This window comes from Pygocentrus nattereri, chromosome 21 (assembly GCF_015220715.1).
Source record: "Pygocentrus nattereri isolate fPygNat1 chromosome 21, fPygNat1.pri, whole genome shotgun sequence".
Classification (NCBI taxonomy): Eukaryota; Metazoa; Chordata; class Actinopteri; order Characiformes; family Serrasalmidae; genus Pygocentrus; species Pygocentrus nattereri.
In genome coordinates this window covers 27,016,401-27,043,827 of record NC_051231.1, presented here as the reverse complement: position 1 = coordinate 27,043,827, position 27,427 = coordinate 27,016,401, and the positions used below count along the sequence as shown (strand labels likewise).

Below are 27,427 nucleotides of genomic sequence, written 5' to 3'. Positions count from 1 at the left end.
CAATGCCGCCCGATGTAAACTCACACACAGGCGCACACACTTCCTCAAACAGTCCGAGCGCCGCTCTCCGCTCAGCACGCACCGCGCAGCCCAGAGAGGAGCTCACCGCCGAGTCGACCAACTCCCGGAGCTTTTCACACGGTATGTGTGGAGAAGTCTTCGTTAGTGTGTGTAGCACATGTACGTTTCTTCTGCCATCCTGACAGACGTGTGTGTGTGTGTGTGTGTGTGTGTGTGTGTGTGTGTGTGGGGAGGCTACAGAACAGTGAGGTGTAGCTTTAGTCGCGTCTCACAAAAGGCCAGTTGTAGCGGTTGGTGGTTGAAGTCGTTGGTTAGATGTTGCCAGTTTCCAGCTATAATGGCTGTCCTGGACGTAAAAAGTAGCTCCAGTAACTCCAGCCTCTTTCTTCATGTCGTGAGCCAACATTGTTGTGGTGCAGCTCGAGAGAGAAACCAGCAAAAAGAAGTGTTGGACAGGAAGCGGCAGTGGTGTCAGTTCAGGTTGTAGAGTTGAGGTTTGACAACAGAAGAAGAGAAAGGGGAAAAAACAGCGCTTGATTTTACAGACGAGGCTGAAGTAGGTTTCCTTTTAGCCAGCTTTTTATTTGAATTCCCCGTTCCACCTTAAACGGTGCTGCCGTTACATTCTGAATGGAACCGCTGCGCCATTTAAGGTGGAACGGGGAATTCGACTAAGCAGCTAACTCCAGCTTCGTGTTTTACAGTGAGGGAGTCGTGAAGGAAGGAACTTTTCTCGGTTGTGTTGGCGTTATGTAAGCGAGATAACCTCATGGGACCATTCAGCGTGGTCGACGGAGAGTTTATGCGTCCTGAAGTTGTTTTTTTTCCCATCGTGTTTCTGTGTTTTTACCGGTTGTATGATTCAATTCCATGCGTTACAGAAAACACTGGACAGCAGGCGCGAGAAAAGCAACCCAACTCGTTCTAGTAGATGCTGTTTTGTGGCTGACGAGACGTGTGTGGAGTTTGAAGACGTTAAAGGAGAAATCGGCCGGTTTTTTTTAAACTTAAAGCTGTATATATATATATATGCAGAAGTCATTCAGCGATCACATCAGGGCTGATGTTAAGTGCTCCGTTGACCATGAGCTGTATATAGAACCGTTTCATGCTTAAAAGTGGTTCTTCCGATTGATGGAGAATGTGTGAATGGCTCTACATAGCACCGAAAATGGTCTTCTATGGTTACCAGCTTCGTGTTTTTATATATATATATATATATATATATATATATATATGTGTGTGTGTGTGTGTATGTATGTATATGTAATGTATAAGCAATGTAGATGATGATATAACAGTGGTCAGTCTGGCAAAGCCAAGTTTTCTTTAAGGACTGCTTTGCCTTAGAACACCCTACATACACCTCTCTGCCAAGGAAATGTCTTTAAAGTTTCAGGTTCTAGGCCAAAACCCTCTCTTACAACTGTCATTGAGCAATGTCTCAGGCACCTAGCAGCGTATTCATAACCACCACTGTGAACGTTACTGACTCGTCTGATTTGGTAAGTTTCTCAGGCCAGTGTGAATGACTGTTTACATCTTAACAATTCTCAAGAAAAAAACAGATGAAGATTAACTCATTAATGTCCATATCTGATTTTGTAAAACCGTGGTCCATGTATTCAGTGAGCGCAACTCACACAGTGAGAGATCATATAAATCATCATAGGTCAGAGTGCTGCTGATATTTAACAGCCCTGTAAAACATGATTGTGAATAAATATATGAAAGTTCATTATGTAAATGAATCAGAACAGGTTCTGCATCAGATATCCTTATCATGCCTGGGTGAGTTGATGAACATTACTGGGTTAATCCTAAATCAACACTGAGAAGGATTTATCAGTGGCATTATGATTAAGTCCAAGACCAGGCCTAATCCACAACCAAGAAATCACCCTAAATGACCTGAATCATAACTGAAGTGCAGGAACCAGAACAGCCTGACTTGTGTAAGCCCACTAGATCACATCTACTCCTTTTGAGATAAAGAACATCTTCATATGCATCTGTAAAACGTTACCGCATAATCTTGGGCTGGTTAAAACTCCTCCTCAGCTAACGTTCTGAGCAACACATCACACATGATGTAGCTTCCTTCATTCGGCGTTCAGTAGAAGAAGGAGAGATGTTGCATCATTTTCTTATGTTGGCATTTTTTGACATTCAGAAAAACTCAGCAGAGGAATTGTGAGTGAAATACTTTCAGTTGTGATTTACTGTGTCATCTACAGCAACAATCAACAAACTCAGGGTGTTTATGTGTACAGTATGTGCATCTCTCGCTCTCTGGCTGTCTTGCTCATTTGTCTGACTCTCTATCCCCCTCTTTGTTCTCGTTCTCTGTCTTCTTTTTCTGCATTTCTCTCATTACTCTCTCTCTCCCCTTTCATGCTCTCTTTCTCTGTTCTGTCTCCTTTTTGCTCTTTTTTCTGTTTTTCTCTCTTACTCTTTCCTTTTCTCTCTCTCCTCTCTTTTTGTTCTTTTTTCTGTGCTCTCTCTTGTTCTCTATTTCATTTCTCTCTCAATCTCTCGCTCTCTGTCTCATTGCACTTCTCTTTATTTCCTCTCCTTTTCTGACTCTCATTTATTACTCTTTCTTTTCTGTCTCTCTCTCCTCTCTCTTTCAGTCCTCTTTCCCTATCTCTCCCTCTCTTTCTTTCTGTGTCCTCTTACTTCTCTCTCTATTTTCTCTCCTTTTTCTGATTATCTCTCTCTCCCACTATACACATGCTTCTCTCTCTCTCTCTCTCTCTCTCTCTCTCTCTCTCTCTCTCTCTCTCTCTCTCTCTCTCTCTCTCTCTCTGTGTCTGTGCCAGTGCTCTAGTGTATGACACATTAAGCTGTGTTCAGAGAACATTAGTAACATTTGTAAGCTGTTGTTTTTTTCTCCGTCTGCTGGATGGTTTTGGCATTGACTGACTGACAGACCAGTTCCACACATTTCTCAGTATAGTGGCACGTTGACGTGGCATTCGATCAAATGAAGCAGGCTGAAGCTTTTTGCCTGCTTTAAAGAGCTGCATGGGGACTCTGCCTTGCAACGTTTCCATACTGACCACAAAACTTCTGTTATGATACACACAATTGGCCGCATCCCCCCCTCCCCCCACCACACATTCAGTGGTTTGTGCATCTGCCTCCAACTTTGAGTAGTTCACCATTTAGTGATCATTTTCACACACTGTAGCAGATCCTTTAGTTCCTTACATCCTCAGTTCCTTTATTTTTCCATTGAGTGGTTAGGAGGTGCGCATGCACATTCAAGTTTTCAGTTAGAAAACAATTTGCTAGCAGGTAAATATTTAAAACGATTCTAAAGTGCCGGTACTGTTGCACATAATGCGTTTCAAATAAATATTATAAAGCTGTAATAAAAAAACTAAGGAATTTTAGAAGTGTCCAGAAGCTTGGGATGATTCTAAAATATCAAAGACATCAAGAAAGCTGTATTGCATTTAAAAAGCAGTGAACTTGCAGATAACTAGACAAAGACTTGTTGTAAACAGGTACTTGCAGTATAATTCACATTTAATGACTTTTTGCTAGATGCTTGACATATTGAACAAAAACATCTACAAATGCCAGGGATTTGCTGATGTGGGAGCTGTGGGCTGATGCCGATATCTGATATTGTCTATATGCATATCTGCCAGTGCCAATATTTAAACGTTTACAAAATGTAGAACTTGGGACTAAATATACCTGGATTAGCAATATTAGAGTTGTAGCCCAGCGCCACTTTAACGTTTTGTGCTTACAGAGTGCAATCAGTATTATATTAAGTATTGGTCAGAAATATTGGCCAAATGTAAACATCTGTCTAACACCAGTATTTTTTTTTAAAGCAAGTATCTGTCGATATCATATGCACCCAGACCTTTGAATATGACTTAACTTGTATTGTCAGTTCTGTAACATGATTAGTTTCACCTTTTTTTTTTAGAGAAATAGAAATGTGTTTTTAGAGTGTATATAAAATGATATTTTTTTTTTCAAACCTGTTGTTACAAATGGGTGTACAGTATTTTGGAATGCATCTCTATTTACAGCTATATGCAAAAGTTTGAGCAGCCTAGTTAAATGATGTTTTGTTGATTTTGAAAGTGAAAGAAAAAAGTGAACACATCTTCTGCCAAATTTTCTATATTGGGGGAAATGTGGCAAAAGTTATGGCACATTTTCTATTTTTATTTATTTACTTTTTTAATATGGTAAACAATTAAGTAGAAATTGTGCACTAAACTTTGCATCCCAGTAGAGATTGTGTTAACTTATTTTCACTTAGAAAATCAGAAAAACATGTCATTTGACTAGTGGTCTTCCAACGTTTGCATATAACTGTTGTCTATTTAATATAACATAACAAAAATGGTTCTGTCAGGTGACTCCAAACTTTAGAACTGTAGTATAGATCAACATTATTCATCGACAGCATGCCTCGGTTTTGAATAATGCCTGCTGGCAGCGCACAGAGAGAGCAGCTTCACACCTGCTGTCATCTAGCCTCTGTTAACCCTGAAACACACACACACACACACACACACACGCACGCAAGCGCTTACTCACCAGCACTGTTAGAAATGGAAATGTTTTGCATTACTCATGATTTTCTGTCCTGTTATTGAACATCTCTCTCAAAGACACACGTTTTTACTTGCTAGTACCATTTGACAAACACACATTTATCACTCTTGTTTATGCTGACTTGCCATTTTTACATACACGACTGTGTATACACATACACATCACTATCCTAAACAGCCTGCCCTTAATCACGGCTCCGTGTAATTTCCTTAAACATATGCACACGCTTTTTTTTACCTGCTAATTTGCTAACATCATACGAGAAGCACATTTATCATCACAGGCATTTGCTTAGGCTTTTCTTGTGTCATACACACATACACAGCACTCTGCAGAGCAAAAGACCACCCTTTATTTCTTTCATTTACAGTCAAGACAGCCTGTCAAAACAGCCTGTCAAAACTCCGATTCTCCTCAGAAATATCTCCTTTAGCCATTTTAGATGCACATGAGAACAAAATTTCCAAGGCAGCTGAGGTGAGTTTGGGTAGTCGCTCATGTGAATGTGGTGTCTCTTTTTCCAACACTAAAAGATTAATGACTTGTACGTAATGGCCATTTTAACTGGAAATTAAATAACTGAAGGGACATCTTTGACTTGTGAATAGTGATGCATACAGATATTATACAAATATATTTATCATCATTGCCAACACATTCAGTTTCCTTTCACATATGCTTGCACCTGCGCACACATGCTGTGCTGCTCTCTGTTGGTGGCAGGCAGACAGGAGGTGCTGTGTTTGCTGTGGCCAGGCTGGCACGGTTAATGAAGTCTTTGTAGATTGTGAACAAGGCAGAAATGGACACCGGGCTAATGCATTGAGAGACAGGAGCACAAGCAGTTTCACCTTTAGGAAGGCTTGCCAACGCATACACAGTTTTGAGTTACTTTTAATGTTATGCTATACATACTCTCAGCACACACTTACCCCTCTATATATCTCACACAGAGACACATTAAAGGAAGAGAAGAGGTCTGTTAAAGGGAAACTCCAGTGTTTTTACACACATCTATGTAGCTTCGGACTGATTACCACAAACATGCGTTTCAAAACATTTCCCTGTACCAAACAGAGAAGCCGTTAACTCAAAACTTGCTTATTGCTGATGTCGGAACTAAACATTGTATCTCCAAAGTGGTAACTTTACAGGAGAAGGAAAAAACCTACTTTACTTTTAATGTAAGTCAATGGAACCAGAATTTTTGGGTCATTTCTTTTGGTCCATTCATCATGAAATGTACATATAATGTAAATGTAAATGTCAAAAACTTAAAACGTCAAAAAGGAGATACGAGTTTTTGTTCCAGCAGCATTGATATAATAGTAGGCAATAGGCAGTTGATAAATATGTATCATCCTTTGAATTTTTCAGCCAGGTTTGTAAAGATGTGCATCTGTATAATCAGGTTTTTTCAGAGATTTGACTAGTTTTCCATTGGTTGTAATACATTAGAGGCATAGTGATGTGAAGGGAACTGGTTCTGGTAAAATTTTCATAACTACTAGTATGCCACAAATAATAATAGGTAACACAACGTAGACGCCGTGCAAACCACTAACGTTAGCTTGTTTAGCCGAGTGGCTCAGCTAAGAATGTTTGTCACGTTTTAAATGATAAAGAAAACACAAGCAGACCCTCGATAACCCCCTGCTGCCTCGTTATCTGCATCTGATGCAGTCAGTGGACAGAGAATGGCTGTTCTTTAGAGGTTAACTCTTCCTGTTGTACCACTGGAGAAGCTTTCTGACTGGACTCTGGAACTGAAGCTTAAATAACTAATGTTTTCCACATTCCAGCATAGTCTGATGGTTGGAGGTATGATGGTATAGGACATGATTATGAGACAAATGTTTTGAGAAAAGCTGAAGTTGGCTTCTAATTCAAATTTTCGGTTCCATCTTAAAAGTTACATTCCGGCACCTGTGCAGTGGCCAGAATGCATGCCGCTCCATTTAAGGTGGAATGCAAAATTCCACCCTGACACTTCTTATTTACTTATTTATTTATTTATTTATTTATTTAAAGATTTAGCACCATTTTTGCTGGCCCACTGGGCTACTATTAGAAAGCAGTACTGATGTAGGTTTATCCTCATATTGTTCAGTTTTGTTTTAAAAATATTTACTTTGGTTGTTAAAAATGTTCTCGTTAAAAAGTGAAGGGATATTCCAGAATAGTAAGCACATGTTAACAAAAATAGGTTTATTTAAGAATCTAAAATGGTTTTATTTGAAAAACTATATACTGTGATGTATACCGAAACCATGATAAAAAGTTTCGGCCATACAGCCCGCTATGTATGTTGCTACTAGCTGCTTTTAGTTTGAAACTAGCAAGATTAAGGAACTGTGGCTGCAAAAAATCCAGAAAAAAAGCACTTCAAAGAAAGGAATGAAAATGCTACATGGTACTGAAATGCTAAAATCTGATGATTGCTTCGTCGCTACTGAGGATGCTAAAGCAGAATGCAATGTTCACCATTTGGATAAAACCCCTTATATGCAATCATGCATAGCATATAATGTTGTAATGTTATACAAGGTCAAAACTGCTCTCTCATCCTAACATCTACCTGTACTGTTAGAGGGCAGTTGTTGTAGTTGAGAATTTATGTGACTTAATTAAACCTTTCAAGTGTTTCTTCATGTAAAATGCCACCTGCCCTGAGGCTTCTGTTATTAGTGTTTTTCTCAATACTGGAAAATGTGTCTTAATTACTGTCTGTGCTCATCAGTCTTAAGCTACAGGTGCAGCAGATAGAGATGTTGTTAAAGGTCTGGTCTCCTGTGTTCTCTGCATTCTTGTCCCCGATACTGGATCTTGGAGAGAGAGAGAGAGAGTGTGAGAGAGCGGCTCAGCAGGTCTGACCAAGTCCTGGTACTGTTCTCACACACATGTGTCACTCATGTGCACGCATGTGGGAACATATCTGCAAACAGACCCTCTGGCACACACAATGAGCCTGTTTTACAGGGAAATCGGCTTTTCCACACTGACCTACAGCTGCCTTTCGGAGTGGGAGAGGGAGAGAGGGAGAGAGAGGGGCTCTTGTTTCAGAGAGAGAGAGAGAGAGGGAAATCAATGGCTCTGAAATGACAGTCACATGGCACCTGCCTTTCCACTGACCTTGAACCTGCCCCTCTACTGACATTCATCTGTCTGTTCTTCATTCATTCATTCTTTCTTTCTGTCCTTTATTCCTTTATCCATCCTTTCTTTCTTGCTGACACCTTTGCTATGTCTGTTCTTTTCATTTGTTTGTGTTTGTCTGTCTTTCTTTCTTTCTTTTTTCGGATATCTCTTGCTCATTCATTTTCTTGTTTTCTGTCCTTCATTCTTTCTTTCTGTCCTTTATTCCTTTATCCATCCTTTCTTTCTTGCTGACACCTTTGCTATGTCTGTTCTTTTCATTTGTTTGTGTTTGTCTGTCTTTCTTTTTCTTTTTTCGGATATCTCTTGCTCATTCATTTTCTTGTTTTCTGTCCTTCATTCTTTCTTTCATACTTTCTTGCTGATGTGCGATATTGCCTCCTCATTTCTTTCTTTCATCATCCTCTTTATATACTTCATTTCTTCGTTTGTCGGTACTTTATTTCTGAATTCCTGTCTGTTTCTCAACCCCCCGTCTCTTTTTCTTTCTCTCTCTCTCTCTTTTTTTTTCTTGATTTCTATCTTCTCTCATTTTATTTTTTGTTTTTTCTTAACCCTTCCTTTTTCCCTTCTTCTCTCTCAACACATTTGTTATTTTAACCTGGTAATGGTGTGGAACTGATGTTTACAGTAGGAGCAGTCTTTGTCTTGCCTGCTACTTTGCTCTGCAAACCTGTGTGTGAGTGTGTGAGACAGAGAACTTGTGCATATGAAAGAGGCTTTAGCTGCATTAGCAATACTGAAAATATGTAAAGTGGCACTTAAGGCAACCAAATCTGCTGAAACTTCTTTAATGCACCATATTTTTAACTGGTTCACTTTTTGGCAGGGAAGGTCCTACTGGTAATCTGCTTTCCTGGAACTTGAACACACCTCAACCAGCTAAACAAAGTGTTCTGAGACGTTGACAAGGAGGATCAGGTGTGGCTGATGAGGAGCCAACTTCTATACGAAACTCTGTGAGAGGAGCGTTAGTGATCCTTTCTAATTTGAATGTACACAATCTACTCTTGTTGTAAATTAGAGTTAAGGCACGTCATATAGAGCACATCTAGTGCTCTAGAATACTCTATGATGTTCCTCTGATACACGACACATTCACACAGTGAAATGTACTACAGGAGGCTTCTATTATTCTATTCTATACGCTTCTATTGCTTCCTTGCACCATAAAACAAGATGGAACTTCAATTGATAGCGCTGTGGTGGAGGGAAAGTGAGCAGAAACTGCAGATGGTTCAATTAGTTCATTAGTTGGCTCTAGTGGTACTGCTGGGGGTCCATTTTTGTAACCACAGTTTTTTTTCTTTTCTTTTGGAAATGCTAACACCATCAATTAGAAAGCAGAAGGTAAACATCATGTAGCTGGCAAATGTTCGTGAGCACAAAAAGAATGCAAATAAAATGTTTTTTGCCATTTGAAAAATTGCATTTGTGTGCAGGATATGATCAGTTTTACACATGATTGAATACATTTACTGAATAAATCATGTATGGGGTGTAAAGCCATGTTCAGGGTAATCAGATGCGCCTCTAAGCCTATTGACCTAAGCCAGACCTCTTTTCAAACTATAGTTTCTTCAGCATTTCATTTAGTGCTTGGTAGCTACCAAACAACATCTCCTAACTTATTAGTTATGTTAGAAAATATGTGGTTATTTGTTAGTGTTTATTCTGTACAATCTTGGTAAAATCTTGTGGGTCATGGAGGCTTTTGTGGTCAGTTGTGCGGACCATGAGTTACAAAAGGTTTGGAACATCTGACATATAGATTAATTGGTTACAAAACTATTTGTTGGTTTGTGGTTTGTTGGATATTGTGAATGTATGTCTAAATGTATTGCTATAGCAACACATCAAGTTCATTGTTCAAAATCTGAAGTTATTGTTATTATTAGTGTTTTCATGGCTTTGGCCATGAAGTCTTGCCTGACACCAGTGTGGCATTTCTGGGGTCGTTCCATTCACTGGAGTTTACATGTATCAAAAGCATATCCAGGTTGATGAATAAGACCAGAAGGAATGAACAAACAATTAAATGCGCCAGTTATAACCGTGGGCCTCTGACGTGTGTGTGAGTAAACAGAGAAGTATGCTGTGACAGCTGCCTCACTAACAACCACAACATGTTTCTGTCCAGATAAACAGGTTGGTCCGCCTCATCTGAGCACTTTCGTACCAGATCAACGCCTCAGTCTGCTAAACTGGGCAGATGACTGTGTACTTCACACGTTTCAGACCACTGCACGCTGTCACTCAGCTGAAATGTTCCATTTAATATCTCTTCATCCTTTCATCATCTTAAAACGTGTGACATCACATTTATGCCATTTTTCTTGATTCTGAAGGTTGTGATGGAGATTAGTTTGGCACAAAATCAGACTTTTCACACCTTTTCACCTTACTGCTTACATAGAGCATCCAAGGTAAGGCTTGTGCCCAGATTTTTACATAGCTTAAAAATAAAATCTTGTCAGTATTTTTGATTATTTTTATGAAAATGCTGCATTCTGTCATTGAGTGTATTTACATACACTTAATAAGCCAATAACTGCAGAAAATCAGATTTTTGTCTGTAATTCGATCAGTACATTTACATGAACTTGAGTAATCAGGTAATGGGTCAACATGAGCCAGGCAGTAATCAGATTTCTGCTTTGCAACCAGCCAATAAATTCACAGAAGAAGTGAAGCTCAAACTTCGTGATAAAATATATTGCGCCACTTTACCTGAAAATATAAACACACATCATCAAGAAGATAAAGAATATTTAAATCCTTCATTTCATCAAGCATGTAGGTGGGTTCAGTGTTGCTCCAGAAGGGTTTGCATTGAGAAATATGATTACTGAGCTAAAATCCAGTTCTCTTTATAAGATTTCTTCATCGTATTTCTAGATTGGAGTATGCTGTTAACATGAAAGTGGATAATCAGATAACTGCAGAAATCCAATTATGATCGGATTGTTGAGTGCGTGTAAACATAAGTCATATATGGTGGTTTGATGTGAAATTGTGTAAGCTTAATTACCTCTTTACAACGGTGGTGATACGAACCAACAACTACAGTGTGAAATATCCATTTTATTTGCTATCCAAATTTACGAGTGTCCCTATGAGTGTCTTTGAGTTTTTAGATGTAGTGTTGATGATGTTGAAGTAGATCTGAGAAAATAGGTTTTCCTTTTTGCCTTGTACTGTTGGACCTCACAACACAGTGCGTATACCTCTCCACCAAAAATGGCTTTTGGGCCCAAACTATCTCAAGACTATTGTATTAATGTCTCCGTCAGCATATTCATAACCGTTTCCTGTAATAATTCTCTGTAAGGGAACCTTTAGAGGCATTAAACACTTAAGATGTTGGATTCACCACCACCATCACAGTGAACAGTGAACAATTCTGAGTCAACAAGTTTCCACAGAAATGGAGAATTTCACATCAAACGGCTCTGAATGACTTTGTTTTCATCTTAATCATTTTGAAAAATTCCCCTTTCACAGCCCTATGCAGTTTGTGGCAGATGTGTGATTTAACCAAGCGGTTAAAGCACAATGCCAAAGTGTAAGGTATAAACTTATTTTACACACTATAGCCTTCTGTTAGCCACTTTATTGTTCTGAGTTATTCCGATGTTTGTTTTTTCTTTAATTACGAAACTTTAAAATGAGCTATTTGTGATTGAAGCACTTTGCTTAAGATGAGTATCTAAGAGTATACTATCATGCTGAACCTACTCAAACCTGCTACTACCCCATAAGAAGAACTTAACATCACATCACTTAATGTGAGCGTGCAGTATTTTAGGGTAGATCTGTTACAGGGTTGGAATAGATTCATTCTTCTTTTTCCCACTCTGATCTCAAATCCTGCATTTTCTGCTGATATCAGCCCGAGGCCATGAAACTAAAAAGAATTTCAGAAGCCAAACATGGCTAATTGACTACATGTGGGTACAAAGAAATTGTGGACATTAATTTTTATCAAACGTTTAAGCCTTAAGTTGCTAAGGCCTACTTACAAGTCTCTAAGAGTTGGTTATATCACCTCTCACGTGGTAGCCAGTGCTGTATGCACCCACATACAGCATATGAACCATTGTGTTCCTCAAATTCAGCCCATGATCTTTCCCCTCCTTCAGACTGATATAATTCATTAGTGGATTGCACAACACCTCCAGAGAAACCAGAAATGTGTAATACTGTGGAGGCCTGCGGTGATTAGTCAGCAAATTTAAATTCTGACAAAATAGTGTTGTGGCTTTTTTTTTTTTTTTTAAACTTTTGAACTGTTGACAAGTCATTTACCTAAAAAACTAAATTCATTGTTATTTTTATAAATAACATGACATTATGTCACAGATAGCTTTTCTGAGCATATCAGAACTTCAAAACACTTCCCAGCTGCATGTTGCATTAAAAGAGAGTATAATTGGTGCTATTTTATTTGATTTATATAGACAAAAGTAGTTGTAATTTTTTTTTTTTTTTTTTTTTTGCTGTTTTTTTACTTTTTTGACTTTTTAAATGTGGCACTACTTTATGTCAGAAAAAAAACCTATATAAATATATCACGAATACATCACGAAACTTCTTGAAGTGTCATGATATTGCATTTTTGCCGAAGTGGCCAGCTCTACATGTCATTCCACTTGGTCATTCCAGCAGTTTGCAGTACATACAGCAGTTTTCAGCTCAGGTTTGGGAATTTAATTTGTCTTAAATGTCTGGCTCTAGCATTCAACTACATGGTGAAACTTGTATATACTTTAATAAAACAATCTGCAGAACCTTAATGAAGGTCTAAATATGAGTCAGGAGAAACGTTGAAAAGATTAGGATGTTAATCGGCTTCTAGTGATTGTCAGTAACATTAGTGTTACTGAAGCAAAATATGGACACCAAGTGTGTCTTACCTCATCATCTACATCTGGGGGTAAGTGGAAAATGTAAATGTGTTGTGTGTGTGGTTTTTTTTTTTTTTTTTTTTTTTGCTGACCAGTAGTTTAAGGGTAAGCAATCCCAGTACTTTGACTTTTCTGGGCTAGGTTTGAGGAACCCAGCTGTGTGATTTAGGCCATCAAACCTCAGGTTCCCCATTAGTAAGAGTACCTAGGACTAGTACCTCTCCATTCGTACATGCACTGTTGTTGCATTGAATAAAGAAACTCTGTTGTTTGACATGTCATGTCATGTGTTTAGACAAGAGTTGGGCCACCAAGCTCTGCTTCTGCCTGGAGGGTGCTGAGGCTGTTTGTGACTGCAAATCTTTTATTGACACCTGCTCAAAGCCTTAACAATCCACACATGCTTTTGGGGACAACGTGAACTCTTGCCGTTCACCTTTGAGACCTCTTACAGATGTGTGGTACATTTGACTGAGCAGCTTATTAGAGTTTATTGGCCTAGAAATCCTAAACCACCTCTGTGTCTAGGGGGTGAGGGATGAAGTGGAACTGAGAGAGAGAGAGAGAGAGAGAGAGAGAGAGAGAGAGAGAGAGAGAGAGAGAGCTGACTAGACTCAACTCTCCATTCACGAGGGAAAATGAATATCATATCACCTCCAGCAAATCATGTCAAGGGCGAAGTGATCTTTTCCAAACTAGGCTTCTTTTAGCTGTTACTCACTGAATGTACTGCTTTAGCCTTGTGTTCAGGTGCAACTTGTGCTTCTTCAACTGTGTGTGTGTGTGTGTGTGTGTGTGTGTGTGTGTGTGTGTGTGTGTGTAACCTGACCTGAGGTTGAGAAGAGTGTAGGAGGTCTCAAACACGCACACACAAAGAGGTCTCTATTGCACGGCCATCTCTCAGAAAAAGCAATTACTGCTGAACAAACACACCAGTCAGCACAATAACAGAACAAGCAGAGACTGTGGCGAGGCAAGGTGTTTGTATATCGGCTAAGGATGCACCAGTACTGCCTTTTTCCTGTCTGACACCGATGCTGATTACTGATGAAGCACACTGAAAATTGTTGACAGAAACCAAATCTGAAATTCTGGACACGTACAGCCAAAAAAAAGCAGAAAAAGGTTATTTTATGCTTTGCCTTTTTATTCATGATTTCAAACAAATCCTCATGTCTCCATTTTTTTTGTTTTTTGGTTTATGACGTATTTGGAATGTTGTCATTTACAATGTGTGTAAATTTCATGATAAATGGACCAAAACATGGGGCCCAAAATTCCTTGGAAATTACAGGTTCCATTGACTTGCATTAAAGGGAAGTGTATTTTTTCCATCTCCTTTAAAGTTACCATTTTGAGGTTTTGTTCCAATAAGTGATATGCTGTTATAATACTTCGAATGCAATAGTCAGCATGTTTTGAAAGAGATGCATGACACAGAGATACATGATTAATTTCATTTTAAACAGCTTGCTGAATTATATTAAGTGTTAAATGTTGTAGAGACAAGGGTATTATTTTATTGTTTCCCTTTGCTATAATGATACAGAACACCCCATTAGTTTTACTGTGTAAAGCACACAGCAGGACATCACAATAGGTCTTATTCATTTAATTAATGAAATAAGTCGCGAGTCATTTAAGGATGAGTCAACATGTGAGCTAGTCTCGATTTCTGGTATTGTGCCATATCTGGATATCATACTAGTATTACAATTTCATTCATTAATATAGATAATATTGCACACTTTTTCACTGCAAGTCATTTCTGTGAAAGGCAAATGAGTAAATTGTGATTTTGTTGGCTATTCATGCTATGTTGGCTGTGTCTGCAGAGTAGGACAGTTTCTGTAAAAAAACAGCTTAGAAACAGCTGGTTGATTTTGGTTTGGTGCTGGTCTAGTGTTGGTTTAGGTGGTCACCCAGCATGGTCATGCTGCATGACCAGCATACCAGCATCCAAAACACAAACACATATGCTGGTCTTTGCTCATTATTCTAGCAGGGTACTGCCACCTTAAGTAAAATGCTTCAACTTAAAAACCATTCATTTTAGAGAGTATTCTTTCTTTAAAAAACACTGGATCGATATCGATATTGGCTCGAGATTTTAGTATCGCTATAAGAAGAGAAACAGTGAAAACAAGAATGTTGAGAGAGATTTCAAAAGCAGGAATCTTACTCGTGCTGTTTGTTCATTGTTGCTATGTGGGAGTTGCGTGTTAGTGATTAGCAAATGGTCTTACAAATACATACACACACACACACACACACACACACACACACACACACACACACACACACACACACAATCTGGTTTGTGTGCTTCTATCCCACAGGGCACAGCTACTCATCACACGCTATATCCACTGAGGGCGGTTTCTTTAATACCTTTGTTAAAAAGGAGCACCCAAGAAAGTTTGTTAGTGTTTCTAACATTTTGATAAAGTTTTATGAAATTATTATGTTATAATAAAAGTTAAGAGACCGTTTCTCATTGTTTGCATTAATGTCTCGCAAACCTTCATCTGGATGGAAAATGTGGTGCTATAAAGCAGCATGGCAAACAACCTTGAGCCATGGATTTAGTCATAACTGTGAAAGTAAGGGAACTTTCTGAGTACATTATTTGCTGATCTGCCAGCTGTGTGGCACAGCCTGACTGACCCTGGTTATAATGACACAGTTTTATGTTCCTGTAGTTTGTGTGTTGTGCTGGTAACACACTCGGGCTGGACTGAAAAAAACATTTTGTGACTGATACCGATTACCTTCAGAGAGCAGCAGTGAGTAATGTTTGTTTATTTGAACTGTGTCTGTCATCAGTTGGGAGCTGCTATATATTTAATAGTTACATCCAATGAACAAAAAAACAATTTCATCTTTAATTGCAGTGATTTGCATGGCAGCTACTGTTTCATGATCTCGACAGATGTATTATATGAATACTGTTGCGCTGTGGAAGCTTCTCTTTAGCTTTTAATGTTCTTATACAAAATATAATTTGCAATAATTAAGTTGTTAAGATGTAAACAAAGTCATTCTTTGTGGTTTGATGTGTAATGGTTTGCTGTAGATCAGGCATGTCAATTTGGGACCTTCTGGGCTAAAGTGCTGTGGCTGTTAGAGTTGTTGAGTTCATGAAGGTCTTGCTTATTTGATGATGAGCTGAATAAGGTGAGTTTAATGAGGCAGCATGCTGAAGTCTCCAGTGCTGTGGCCCGTGAGGACTACAGCCTGACACATGTTGTAGATGAATTTACCGATTTATTTACAGTGGTGGTGAAAGGAACAGGGGTCTACGCATGTAGTCATTTTATTTTCTTCTCAAAATGACTAGTGAACCTACACCTGCCTCCAAAGTTGTATATGAAATGTTGCTCAAAGTTAATTTTGTATAACGAAAGTGGAAAACCAAATTTCTTTCTTGACTGCTTTACAGTGGCCTGCAGCTTCTATAGAGCTACAGCATTTTTTTCATTTGTTCATGAAAATTCTCTCCAGCCCCATTCATTTCATTAATATTGCATTCAGTTAGAGTAGCATGAGATGATCCCTCATGGAAAAGCTATTATAAAACCAAACTAATAAATAATAATGATTTCACCTGAATTTTGCGTTTTGGTGTTTATAGCAAGAGCTTTTACTGTAACTCCTACAAATTCCTGCTCAGTGCACTCTTTTCTCTCTCTCTCTCTCTCTCTCTCTCTCTCTGTGTCTCTCTCTCTCTCTGTGTCTCTCTCTCTCTCTCTCTCTCTCTCTCTCTCTCTCTCTCTCTCTCTCTCTCTCTCTCTCTCTCTCTCTCTCTCTCTCTCTCTGTCTCTCTCTCTCTCTCTGTCTCTCTCTGTCTCTCTCTCTCTCTCTGTCTCTCTGTCTCTCTCTCTCTCTCTCTCTCTCTCTCTCTCTCTCTCTCTCTCTCTCTCTCTCTCCCCCCCTCTCTCCCCCCCTCTCTCCCCCTCCCCACTGTCCCCTCCCTTGCTGTGTGTGCTCATTTTTTCCGCTCTCTCCAGGGAAACTAACTAGCGGGTCTGTTTTTTCTTTTTTCTTCTTGTTCTTTTTTCAGTCATATGCAGCTGCGAATATGTGTGGGCAACAGTTTATGTTTAAGGGGAGGGATGTTTCATTAGCTAATATTCAACACACTGCATGGCCTGTTTTTATATTAATCTCTGCCTGAGTTTGCCCTATTGTAGAGCAGTTATTGTATTTGTGTAATGAAGTATATGAAGAATGCCAGTATAACTTGGCAAGTAGGTTTTGCTTACTTTCAGAACCTCCTTCACAAACCGTAGGCCCACATTCACAGGATGACTTTGTGTACTTTCTGTGTGAGTTGGTGTCTGTGTGTTACCACAGTAACAGCACAAGTGATGGTAAAACCTCAATTTAATAAAACATTGTTCAGTTACTGATTTATTTCACCTTCTGGGTGATCTGATGTCTTATTAATGCCACATTTAGCTTAACTAACATAGAGAAGATTTTAACACGACAGTCAGCTGTCCTGGTTAAACATGGTCAGTGCTGCAGGCATATTTCATGATTATATCTGAAAAAGTGCCTATGTTATTGTGTACATTTTGTGTATGTGCTTATACCACAGATGACAGAATAAATGACTTAGAGTCTCGGGGGGAAAAACAGTGAAATCATGTCTCAGCTGTTTCCGATGGCCTCAGGCTTCAGAGAAGAAGGTATCAGAGTAAGCTAAGTGGCTACAAACTTCCGGACAGCAAGACTTGTGTGTCATTCACATCTCTGTTCTTTTTTACTAGATTAATTATATTTTTGTGACCACATTAAATATATCATACTACAACCAACTTTTTCAGAGCTGCCCTATTAATATATTCCTATCGCTGTGTTTTTTCCCCCCATCTACTTCAGTGTTGGGGCCCATCACAAAATTGCTGGACAAAAAGGTAAAGAAGATTGGAAAAACTATCAGCGTAATTTTTTAATGTTTTTTTTTTTTTTTTTTTTTCAACACTTGCTCAAAAAGAGGACTCATAGGAAAAATAGTATACATCGTATCATATATTTATGACATGAAAACAGTGACACAGTAATGCAACATGGATAATGATTGGCCTCTATTATATTAACTTTGATTACTTGGAATACCTTAATTCTTTAAAAGCTTTGTAATCATCTGGAACTGTTATTGGTCAGGAAGCTCACAGCGTACAGTAAAAAGAGCATTGTGATTGAAGACTGATACTGCAGCCTTCAGCAATATCTGCACTGCAAAGGCCAGTATCACAGTAATGATTAACAAAGGACACACACAATGAAGCCCTAGTGTGCATCATTCTCAGTCCCACTCCACCTGTCCCCATTTCATTTCTGCTTTTAATCAGTGTCCCACTGGTGGAGAGAAACCAACCCCCCCTTACACACACCCACGCACACCCTGCTCCTTCCACCCCCATTTACAGAACAATACACTTGGCTTCCCTTCTTCCTAACTAATGTATTACTCATTCTGATACTGCTAAGAAAGTCTTGCTAGACTCAGATTTGGGTATTGAGGTTTGCTCTGCGTTATTGCTTTGAGAAACATCTGGGTTGTATGTGGGTCTTTTATGACTTCCATCATGTAAAGAACAAAAACCAGTTTGGTTGTGCTCTGTTTTGTGTCCGTCTGAAGGTTCAAAGTAAAGTAAATCATTTGGGTGAAGGGAGATGGGACAGTGCCAACACATGTGCAAGGAATATTAATGCTAGCTACCCAACTAGTTAACGTTACCTTAGCAAACTCGGCACAGTGCTTATTCTAAAAGAAATATGAATTTATATATTCAACGTAGCATTCTAATTTACATTCTGGTGTACTTAGTGGCTATGTGCTAATGCTGGGTGATTTTATCCTCACCTGGAAATGTAAATAATGTAGCTAAACAGCTTCCACAGCAATAAACATGCAATGGAGCTATCTGAAAGGGTGCGGTACACCCCCAACACATAACGTAAAGAAAATCGCTGCAACTTAAATTGTAATAGCAATATTCGACCGATTAGTAGAAATTGGAGCATCTAGCTACTGGCTCATGCTGCTTTGGGAGCGTGAAAAGCGTGGCCATGTGGCTCTTGGGAGGCACTGCACTCGCAATAGAGGAGGATTTTATTGTAAATACACTGTTGTTAGCTTAATGTTGTGCACATGTATTGTTACCTATTCTGTGTTGGGCTGTGGCGTAGTTGGTGCAGGGTTAGGGTCTACTACCTGTCTGCTTCTTGATCATATCAGCTAGCACTGGGTAGCAGTGCTGCCTGTTCAATAAAAGAGCATTTGGCTTCAAAGCATAATGTTTCCCATGCCTTGTTCTACGCTAACACCACAGTATGTTCCCCAAACTGTTGAGACCTAACATACAGTTCTTGATACTGCCTTCTAAAGGTGTTATTGTATTGGTTCTGTATGAGAGCTTCATTGTTATTCTCGTGATGTGAATCACTTAATACATTTTCTTTCATTAATTTGTTTTTCTCATTTTACCTATGGGTTTTGGGGGGGAGGTTGAAATTACTTCTTTCCAGCAGGTTAAATTTACACCCCTGGTCCACACACATAAAATGCCCAAAGGCATTTTGTTTAAGGCCTGTTTTTTGACTTCAAGGCTCTGAGCATTAATTGCTTGAGCTACTTGGGGGCCATTCAGCTGGTTGGAATCTGCAGCTAAAGTTCCTGGTAATCCTCACCATAGCAACATCCTGAAGCCCACCGCAATCGCGCGCCCCTCCTCTCTGTGTCTGGAGAAATGCACACTGATCCAGAGATTTTTCTAGCATGGATGCTGCTTAGAGTCCTGCTTAACTCAGAAAAACTGACTTAGGAATAGCAGTGGTATTGTAAGAGGGGGACGGTCCTTAACAATTTTATTACTAAACCAAGTTATCTGCTGATTATTTTGATTATTTGAACGAAGTAAAAAAGGCCAAACAATAAAAATGGACTTGACATGCAAACTGAACAATGGCAGACCCTGCATAGCCTTTCAGTGACTCCACAATACCTAAATGGAAAAAGACTGGGGTGTTGCTAGGTCAGCTTTAGCCCCACTCCACCCCATCTAAGGGAGAGAGAGAAGATTGCATTGCTTGACTTCAATTCCCTTGAGTGATTGTAAGTGGATGGATAGCACATCATGTGCAATCTGTGTTTAATACAAACTACAAAGAGACAGATTTACTTTGTACCAATTTGACAATCATTTTTTTTAAAACCAGGTTTTCCTGTTGCTATATTTTAGGGCCTTTTTGTTTAATTTTTACATTTTTTGTACTATTTCCTGGCATGACATGCCCTCAATCCCCCTAGAAAAAAGCCACCTGTGGCCATACATCACAAGTGATGCCCCTGGAAAAGTCTTTGAAAAGACAGTGCAAACTGCTAGTATTGCCAATCGCAGATACTTTCACCTATCGTGATTTGTCGGTCAAGTTGGATGATTTAGGTGTCCAAAAAACACACAGTCTGTGGCTTTATATGTTCAACTAAATCAATTAAGCAGTTTTCTTTTAACATGTTTTCTAATACTGTGTGATGAATCAGCCATTATGTGTTGCCTGGCTTTAAAACAGTCTATAGAAGCGTTCGGAAACGTTGTTCCTACCTGCTGTCGTGCTTAATAAAGCCGTGCTGCCGCATTCCACGCACAGAGCATGTTCTGTGACGAACGCTGACTTTAAAAAATGTTAAATAATGACTGCATCAGCTATTAAAAACCAAAAAGACAATGCATATCTACAACAGCAGGAATGTTAAGCTACTAGTTTTCAGTAATGCTAGCGGGTGTGATCGGACGATACATTGTACAGGGTGTGACAAACTGCAAACTGCCAGCTATTTCAGAGAGTAAATATCAAACTATCATGTATTTTTAAATCAGTTAATCAAGGAATCATGACCGTTCTGTTCTGAATACAGATGCAGTTGCTCAGACAGAAGTCTGGCCATGTGCACTACTGTTTCAAATGCCTTCCATGACTTTAAAACTACTTCCTCATCTTTGCAGCTGTACAGGGACTTCTTTCTTGTGAAGTCACAAGATCCATAAGTGTGTGTGTGTGTGTGTGTGTGTGTGTGTGTGTGTGTGTGTGTGTGTGTCTGAACAGTAATCTCTGTAATTAGGTTGTGAAATTGAGTAAAGGCTAAAAGTTGGCCAGTTATCACAAACTCCCACTGTGAAAGCAGCGAGGGCTTTTGTGTATGCACTGTAATTCCATCAGGAATTCAATCACTGAGTTTGGAAAATGACGTACGTGGTATCTAAGAAAATCAGGTTTATGATGTGCAGGTTTTTATTTTTAACTTTTTCCTTTCCATTTTTAGGACATTGTAAGCTGTGACAGAGCAAAGGTGTTGAAATAACTTTAGGCCAGAGTGCAGTGATGTTACATGAAATCTGACTTTCCAGTAAAGGAAGTGGAAGGAAAAAATGACGACTGGTGAAGTTTGATGACGAACTCATGTTCAAGTCTTTTTATTGCCCTTCATGATGATTGAACTCTCATTTAGTTTTTACAGAATGTCATTTATAAACCATTTGAAAAGTTTTGTTCCAAAATGTATTATAAATCTTTTTAAGGGTTTTCATTTTTTAATGCTTTATATTCTTGGGAGTGGGCTTTACACATCCAAGAAATATCATTTTTAGTATATTTGTCTTAATAATTCCATGTCATTTGTATAAGCTATGGCATAGTTGTTCATTAATTAGATTACATAATTATTTTATATAATATTACATATTATAATTACAGTTATTGTGATTACCTAAATGACATAATGATGTTATTTGTATTGCAGTAATATTATGGGAGTTGCCCTGGTGGGGGCTTCTTCCCCTACTGTGTTTTGAAGCATTGATGCCAAACAATGGAAATTGACCAGAAATCTAAACAATAAAAATCCATGCAAAGCCTTTCAGAGATTCCAAACATGCCAAAATCTGTTATTGGAAAAGGATAAACTCGGCTGCCTTCAAGAATGTGTAAATACACTGTGGAAAAAATGCATCACCTCTGTATTTAGAGACACGATAGAATTTAAATAGGCAATACTTATTACCAATTTATCAGAAAGGTACATTTTAATTGAGATTAATCAAGATAATGCAGAAGGCTCTAATGTGGAGCATAAGGGCTCCTTTGTTTTCGTTTCTGCTGTTCCTGTGTAGGCTGGTAATGTGGAAGTTGCTCTTTTCTCTGTCTGCAGCACAAGAAATTATCTCTAGCAACATTTCCTGTAGCTTACTGTTCATTGGGCCAAGTCTGTAAACAGCTGTTTCAACATCTAATGTGTGTGTGTGTGTTTTTTCTTTCTGTTTGTGTGTACACCAGGTGAGACCTCACCATGGCTCCGTTCCTGCGGATCGCCTTTAATGATTTTAATTTGGGAAGCCTCCCTCCTCTGGCTGAGCAGCCGTTCTGCGCAATCAAGATGAAGGAGTCTCTCAGCACAGGTTAGCGTGTTTGTCCAGCACACACACACATGCATACACACGCACACCCTGGGCCTTCTACCTTCCGCTGAGGTAATAGACTGAGCACACATGAGAATTATCCTAATCGATTCCTGATGAGTGGCATTAGTTGGCCTCTTATACAGTTGTATGGAAAAGATTGAACACCTTGGGTCATGCTTTGTTGATTCTGTATGTAGTTTTTTTTGTGCACAATTTAAAAGTCAGATACGCTGGGTCGGATTCCTAGTTTTGTGGACCACGACACATGCAGAGACTCAAAAAGAAGGTCTGGCTCAATGTTTAGGTCTTAAATACAAAATGATTATACTTCATATTGGTGTCAGCATAGAAGAAGGTGTGGGTAACATGACTCTTTTATTTATACACAGCAGGTGGAAAGCCACAGATAGTTTAGCTTAAACATACAGCAAAACAAATACATCATACAATATAATTGTGTCATCATCTGTGCACATAAGAATGTATAGTACACTGTGCCACTCCAACACACAAATGTGACCACATTACCAAAGACCACACTGACAAATCTGCATGACCTTACTGAAGAGCTGGATGTGCTCTGAGTGAGTGGAGAGACATTGTGGGGATGTATTGATGGAAAAGGTTTGGGGTGATTATACTTCTAGTGTTTATTAGCAACATTAACCTGATGTAGATTTGATTTTACCTTTAACATATATGCACAGTTTAAAACATGTGATTATTTAAACTATTTATTGTTTGGATAGTGGTAACTAGTAGGTATTAACTTCCATAAGATTTCAAAGCTACATTAGCCTTGTAGCTCTACTGTAAACACTAAGGAAGCACATTTTGAATGCTGCAAATATATTGCCTGATTGATTTGTTCAATGCCATAAATAAAATGGGCAGCAGTTTATAAATGGACACTGATTGTAAAGCATTGATGGAGAATTAAACACTTATTTCTTTTGCTCTCTTTCTCCAGAGCGAGGAAAGACCCTTGTCCAGAGGAAGCCCACTATGTACCCAGCATGGAAGTCCAGCTTTGACGCTCATATCTACGAGGGCCGTGTGATTCAGGTTCTCCTGATGAAGACGGCCGAGGAGACCCTCTCTGAAGCCACCGTTGGCGTGTCAGTCATCGCTGAGCGCTGCAAAAAGGGGAATGGCCGCGCTGAATTCTGGGTAGACCTGCAGCCTTCTGGGAAGGTGATGATGTCGGTACAGTTTTTTGTGGAGGATGCTGACACAGGTGGGCATATTTTACAAACACCTACTCACAAGTACAATAACTTGCAGTCCTCTCACAAATGGCTTACACATGAACAGTGACAGTGAGTGGCATTTTCTCACCATTGTGGTGAAGCGTATGGTTTGCTGTGCTCCCTAGTGGTGGAAAAGTGCTAATACAGCTGTCTCAGCTGCCAGAGTTTGGTAAAGCTAAGTAAATGTGGCCTTCTGAAGCATGAGAATTTTAAAAATCAGTCATTGAGCAGATAAGAAACAGATTGAACATCATCAATTGGTCAAAAACAACCCCAAATAACTTTTTTGGTCCATTATAAACTATATTAATATAGACATGTTCAAATGGTGAACAAACTTTTCACAGACTCTTGAAACTCAGTTGATTTGGGTTAGACATGGCACCTGACATTTAGAAATTCTGTAAAAATTCATCATATCATCATCAACAATCATATGACAGTGAGATTATTTAATGTATTTCTGGACATTTTTCTGTATATAGAGTTCTCTTATCAAGTAAAATTATGATACTGCATTGGCAAATAGTAATTAAAATGATCTACTGATGCTGTAAGATCATTTGACGTGATAATCTAATAAAATGCAGCACAGACCCAAGCACATAAAACTGATGATTGAAAGCAAAAACCATACCTAGTGCACCTTTAATACATTCTTACAATTCATAATAGGATATAATTGTTTTCTGTTTATAATTGTTGTATAATGTTTTCTACATTTAAATATGCTTATACATGCTGATAAATGTTAGCTCAAGACAAAATGAGTATCTACAAAGGAAAACAAAGGGAAAAAAGGCGTTTATTTTGTAGTTTGTGTTGTGGGAATGTGCGGAAGGCTGTGACGTGGGCTGTCTTTGTTGCAGTAGCTGGCGAAGTGTTTTTGGAGCGTAATGGTTGAAGTGTCTCCGTTCCGCCCCTTTCATGAGTTTCCTGAAAAGAGGCACAGTCGGGCCTATTTATAGAGTTCATGTCTGAACAGGCCTCAGCTCTGTCTTAGAGTGTGAGCGAGATGAGACCGCCGACAGCCAATCCCACCCAAAACACACACACAAACACCGGCTCGTAGTAATGAGCCCTACAGAATGAATGTAATGTTTCCTACGTCTCCGCCTGCTCTGTCTCTGTTTCTCAGCCTCTCTTTTTCCTTTTTCTCTCTTTCTCTTTTGCTCTCTTTACTTTTTTTTCTCTCTTTTATTTCTGTCACCTATTTCTCTCTTTGGCTTTCTCTCTCTTGTTCTGTCTTCTTTGTATCTCTCTCTTTCTCTGTAGTTTTCTGTCATTCTGTCTTTATTTTTTCTTTTTCTCTGTCTGATTTTTGTCTGTCTTCTCTTTAATTTCCTTCTGTATTTCTATCATTAGTTACTGTTTTTTCTGCCTTTCTTTATTTTTCTTTTTTCTTTCTAGTTCTCTCTTTTCCTTTTATGTCTTTTTCACACTTTCATTAGTTTTTCCCTCTTTTGTCACTCATCTTTATCTCTCTTTCTCTCTCTCGCTCTCTCTCACGTTTTGTGTTTTGTTTGTTGTTCTCCTTCTTTGTTCTGTCCCTCTTTGACCTCTCACACACTTGTTTGTCAGCTGTGCCTGTGTCGTTTGTTTTGTTTACTCTAGCTTTCCAGTGAGTCAGAAGTTCAGTCTCAGTCGTCTGGTTCCACCCTAAAAGGTGGATCCCGCGACATAGAAACCCACAGTCAACTTCAGAAAACTACATTTGGCAAAGGATTATAGGAGATCCTGGGTCAGAGTGTATGCTGCCTTCTGACAACTACATTGGAGGCGCTAAACAGAGGCAGGAGCACTGATGTTACTTCACTCAGCACTTTACTGGACCCCCCCCCCCCAATGACAGCAGAGTCTTTCAAAGGAGCCGTTCTTCCAAAGGGTTTAATAATTACTTGATTAGCTGATTGAGGTGAATTAGAGCAGAGAACACCGAAAAATGTTTGGCGCATGAAGTGCCCAGGACAGCCTGTCAAACATTTGAAGTTTTCAGCCAGTTTATTTATTTATTTATTTATTTTTTACTGTTATGTTTCCATTAATTAAGAGAGAATACCTTCAGAAGATTTTATTAAAGGGATGTTTTTCCTAAAATTCTTGTTCAGTTGTTGAGATGTAAGTCATTCAGAGTGGTTTGATGTGAAATGGTTTACTGTAGAGAAACTTACCGACACTGACATCTTCACAGTGGTGATGAATGTAACCCAGGGGTCCAAGTCGTGTTTTCTAAGTTTCATAAGTAATATTGATAATGGCAAAATAGTACTAAATCATGGAAAAAGTACATTGTTATTGGGTAATATTTTGCCTTACATTGCCTTGTATGTACCACTCCATGAATGTGAAATGGGTTTAAATAACCACTTTAAAAATAATGATTTAACAGCTTTCCTTTTTCAAATTATTTATAAAAACACACATTGAAACTGCATGAAATACTCAGAAAAGCGTAAGATGATTTACCACAATAACATATATCATCATATTGCCCACTTCCACATAACAGTCTAAGAAATTGCTGTTTGCTATTATATGTCACTGAAAATTGTAGGGTAAATATTTTAGGATCCTGAATAAAGTTCTAAATATAGTTCTGATTGTATTTCAGAAAGCAAACAGTCAGTAAAGGAAGAGGATGGGATTTTAACGCTGAACAGAAGGAGAGGAGCCATCAAACAGGCCAAAGTTCACTTCATTAAAAACCATGAATTCACTGCCACCTTCTTCAAACAGCCCACCTTCTGCTCCGTCTGCAGAGAGTTCGTCTGGTGAGTGGATGGATAGATGGTGGATGTTGGAGCCTGACTAATACATTTCTTTGCTGATGGTCTAAAAAAATATTGCCAATACCATAACGTATTATTAACTTTTTTTGTTTGTTTGTTTGTTTTGGCAACTCCTGACCTCTGGAGTCCCGACCTTAGACACTTCTGATAATGTGTAGACCAGTTTGAGAAACACACTGCTTAAATATTTGACAATATTAAATTTGACTTTTATATGAATATAACTAATGAAAAATAAGAGATAATTAACTGAAATCAGCACTACAGTTAGCTCTGCCAGTAGTGCTATAATATATAAAATATATAAGTTTCTACTGTTCATTTTTTAAAGTTTAACAAGAATTAAAAGTTTAAGATTTTATGGTAGAGAACTAACAATTATATCTGCCACTAAACCACTGGTTGATTATAATTGTTGGAGAATACAATTGAAATCTAAAATGATATCAGCCGATTTTATTGGTTATAAAATTTTTAGCTCCTTAAAATCAGTTTTAGTATTAGAATTAATGTATAGGTAGACCACTGGAAGATGCATTAATACTTATAGAACTTTAATAATAATAATAGTACTTTGGAAGTCCCTAAAAAATATAGCCTGATGAGTTGCTGCTATTGTCTTTATTCCACTGCTATGTACATAGTTCCACTACTTACATTTGTAATTAGTATCTTTATAAAAATAATCCAAATTGTACCAAATAATCGTGATGAAAAATGAGCTGCCATGATGCTTTGTACCTCTGTACTCTAGTGCTGAACTATGACTAGGCCTTCATTTCAGAACATTGTCAAAATATGAGGGTATAGAAACTGTCGATGATGATGCTAATTTCTGCTGGTGTCCCTATGGGTTTCTAATATTATGTTAGCACTAAGCTAATGGTGAATCACATGAACAGTTTTGGCCATTTTAGATTAAACCCAAACGTGTGATACTTGTAAAACACATATTAGCGTGTATTTTGCATTGCAGCAGTTCAGTAAAGAGCCCTGGCATAGAGCAGCTGCTGTTTTCCACTTATTACAACTGACTGAAGCTTTTTGGTTTTCAGGCTACGATTTATACTCGCAGTCTCTATCCATTTTAATACTGGTTTTAATAAGTCCTCATCCACTTTGTCGTTTCCATATTAAATGCTTATTATAATACTGGCAGAGTTTAAGTACAAGCACAATGTATTATATCAAGTTATATTGTTAAAAAGTTGTTAAAACTAAATGACATTACAAATATGTGTTTT

General features: G+C 38.5%; 1 protein-coding gene across 2 annotated transcripts in view; it reads left to right on the top strand.

The window, feature by feature from the left end:
- The window catches only part of prkcdb (protein kinase C, delta b), a 45,618-nt gene continuing 18,191 nt past the window's right edge, over positions 1–27,427 (top strand). For both annotated transcript variants that reach the window (XM_017711925.2, XM_017711915.2), the window contains exons 1-4: positions 1–141; positions 22,020–22,141; positions 23,115–23,381; positions 26,006–26,165. In XM_017711925.2, the coding sequence (XP_017567414.1) occupies positions 22,033–22,141; positions 23,115–23,381; positions 26,006–26,165 (536 nt within the window). In that variant the 5' untranslated portion in view covers positions 1–141; positions 22,020–22,032. The remainder of the gene's footprint in view (positions 142–22,019; positions 22,142–23,114; positions 23,382–26,005; positions 26,166–27,427) is intronic.